We start from the raw sequence: 1,484 nt of genomic DNA, 5'->3' as shown, positions 1-1,484 counted from the left end.
AATAGTGAAACTATCGTATATTTAACTTGCTCCTTCTCGTCTTTCTTTCTCTCTTGTTTGTGTAAAAAAGACTACTTTTCTGTTCTTAAAATTACTGCCGTAAGCTTGTCTTAAAAAATTTTTGACTTATATTAAAAAGAAAACGAGATTTGCAAGACATTTCCTTTTGCTTAATACTTATTTTATCTTTACTGTAATAATAATTAATAAAATTATATAATCCAAAGTTACAATGTACGTGGGAATTCAAAATCTTTTTCGACCATGACTGATAATATTTTGAACAATTTTTTGATCAAGTGTCAACATGTACATACATACGCACATAATAGTAACTTAATCATTTTAAGAAACTTTAAATGTGTGTGCTATCCCCGAGGACGTTTGATATATTAATTGGGCATTAATTTAATATTTTATAAAAATTAATTTTTTCTTGTTTACCTTGTATCCTTCCGTGACAAGACCCGCGTTCCTTTTCGCTAGGATGCACTTCATTCTGAGGAGAAAGGCACGTTCCAGCTCGATCTCACCTCGCGAATTCGGTGGCGGGAATGTGAAACCCGCCAGATCCGCAGGGCTCTGCGGAAGATTCAGCACGGAAACCATCTCGTTGCGATCTTCCGGATAAATGTACTCGAATATGCTGTTTCCCGTTAATTCCACCTGCACATACGAACAGTTTCCGTCAATAGTTTCCGGATTAACGTGGACTTCCATTACCTGGCGTAGCAATGTAACATATACACACAACGATGTAATAATACGATACACACAACACATAATAATGCAATTTTGCGCGGGAAATTTTATTACAAATTATACATGCAAGATATTTTCAATATTATTCATTTATTTGTTTTTATATTTTCTTGACATTTACATATTCAGAGATACGTAGTTGTTTAAACATAAACGTAATTGCGTAAGTAAATGTTGAATACATTTTTTTTCTCAAAAAATTGCCAAAATTGAATTATTAATTAGTGAAATAAATGAGGGGATATCTCCCACCTGCGACAAACCTAAGTGCACGCTAGCGGTCTCGCTTATGTACATAATTTTCCCGTCCGGTGCCACGACGAAGATGAACCCGTCCAGTGTCTGCAGTCAGAAATAGCCTGTTATCACAAGGTTAATTCACGACTCATGTGAATTTATTAGGTATTTTTACGCCGTAAAATTTTCTAATTTTCCGCAAGCTGAGAATTGTATTCTGGATTTATATTTGTCTTTATTAATCGGTGAAAGTTAAAAGTGACGATCACTCACTTGTAAGAGATGCGAACCCAGTTCCTTGATGGTGGTCTCTAAGGGATTGTTGGGCGGTGGCACGGCACCCCATTCGTCTCCGAGACCTGAAAAAAACTTAATTAAATCAATCTTCTGCTTTTAATATCGAGCGAGAACACAGGCCTGTTTGAAAATATATGCTTTCTCTTGGTGAAATGTATTGATTATTGCGACTGCTGATTCATTTCTAC

At 35.5% G+C, this 1,484-nt stretch overlaps 1 protein-coding gene across 1 annotated transcript; it reads right to left on the bottom strand.

Annotated features, from left to right (window-relative positions):
- Window positions 1-370: 370 nt before the first annotated feature.
- LOC112465777 (single-minded homolog 2-like) lies at window positions 371-1,445 on the bottom strand. Its single transcript, XM_025033504.1, has 3 exons — window positions 1,273-1,445; window positions 1,015-1,104; window positions 371-666 (listed from the first exon to the last, which is right to left on the bottom strand). The coding sequence occupies exons 2-3, from the start codon at window positions 1,057-1,059 to the stop codon at window positions 409-411; spliced, it is 303 nt and encodes a 100-aa protein (XP_024889272.1). The 5' UTR covers window positions 1,060-1,104; window positions 1,273-1,445; the 3' UTR covers window positions 371-408.
- Window positions 1,446-1,484: the final 39 nt, after the last annotated feature.

Source organism: Temnothorax curvispinosus, unplaced genomic scaffold, assembly GCF_003070985.1.
Source record: "Temnothorax curvispinosus isolate PA1 unplaced genomic scaffold, ASM307098v1 QBEX01015515.1, whole genome shotgun sequence".
NCBI lineage: Eukaryota > Metazoa > Arthropoda > Insecta > Hymenoptera > Formicidae > Temnothorax > Temnothorax curvispinosus.
The sequence above is the reverse complement of the archived record's forward strand: the minus strand, read 5'-3'. Positions and strand labels throughout refer to the sequence as shown.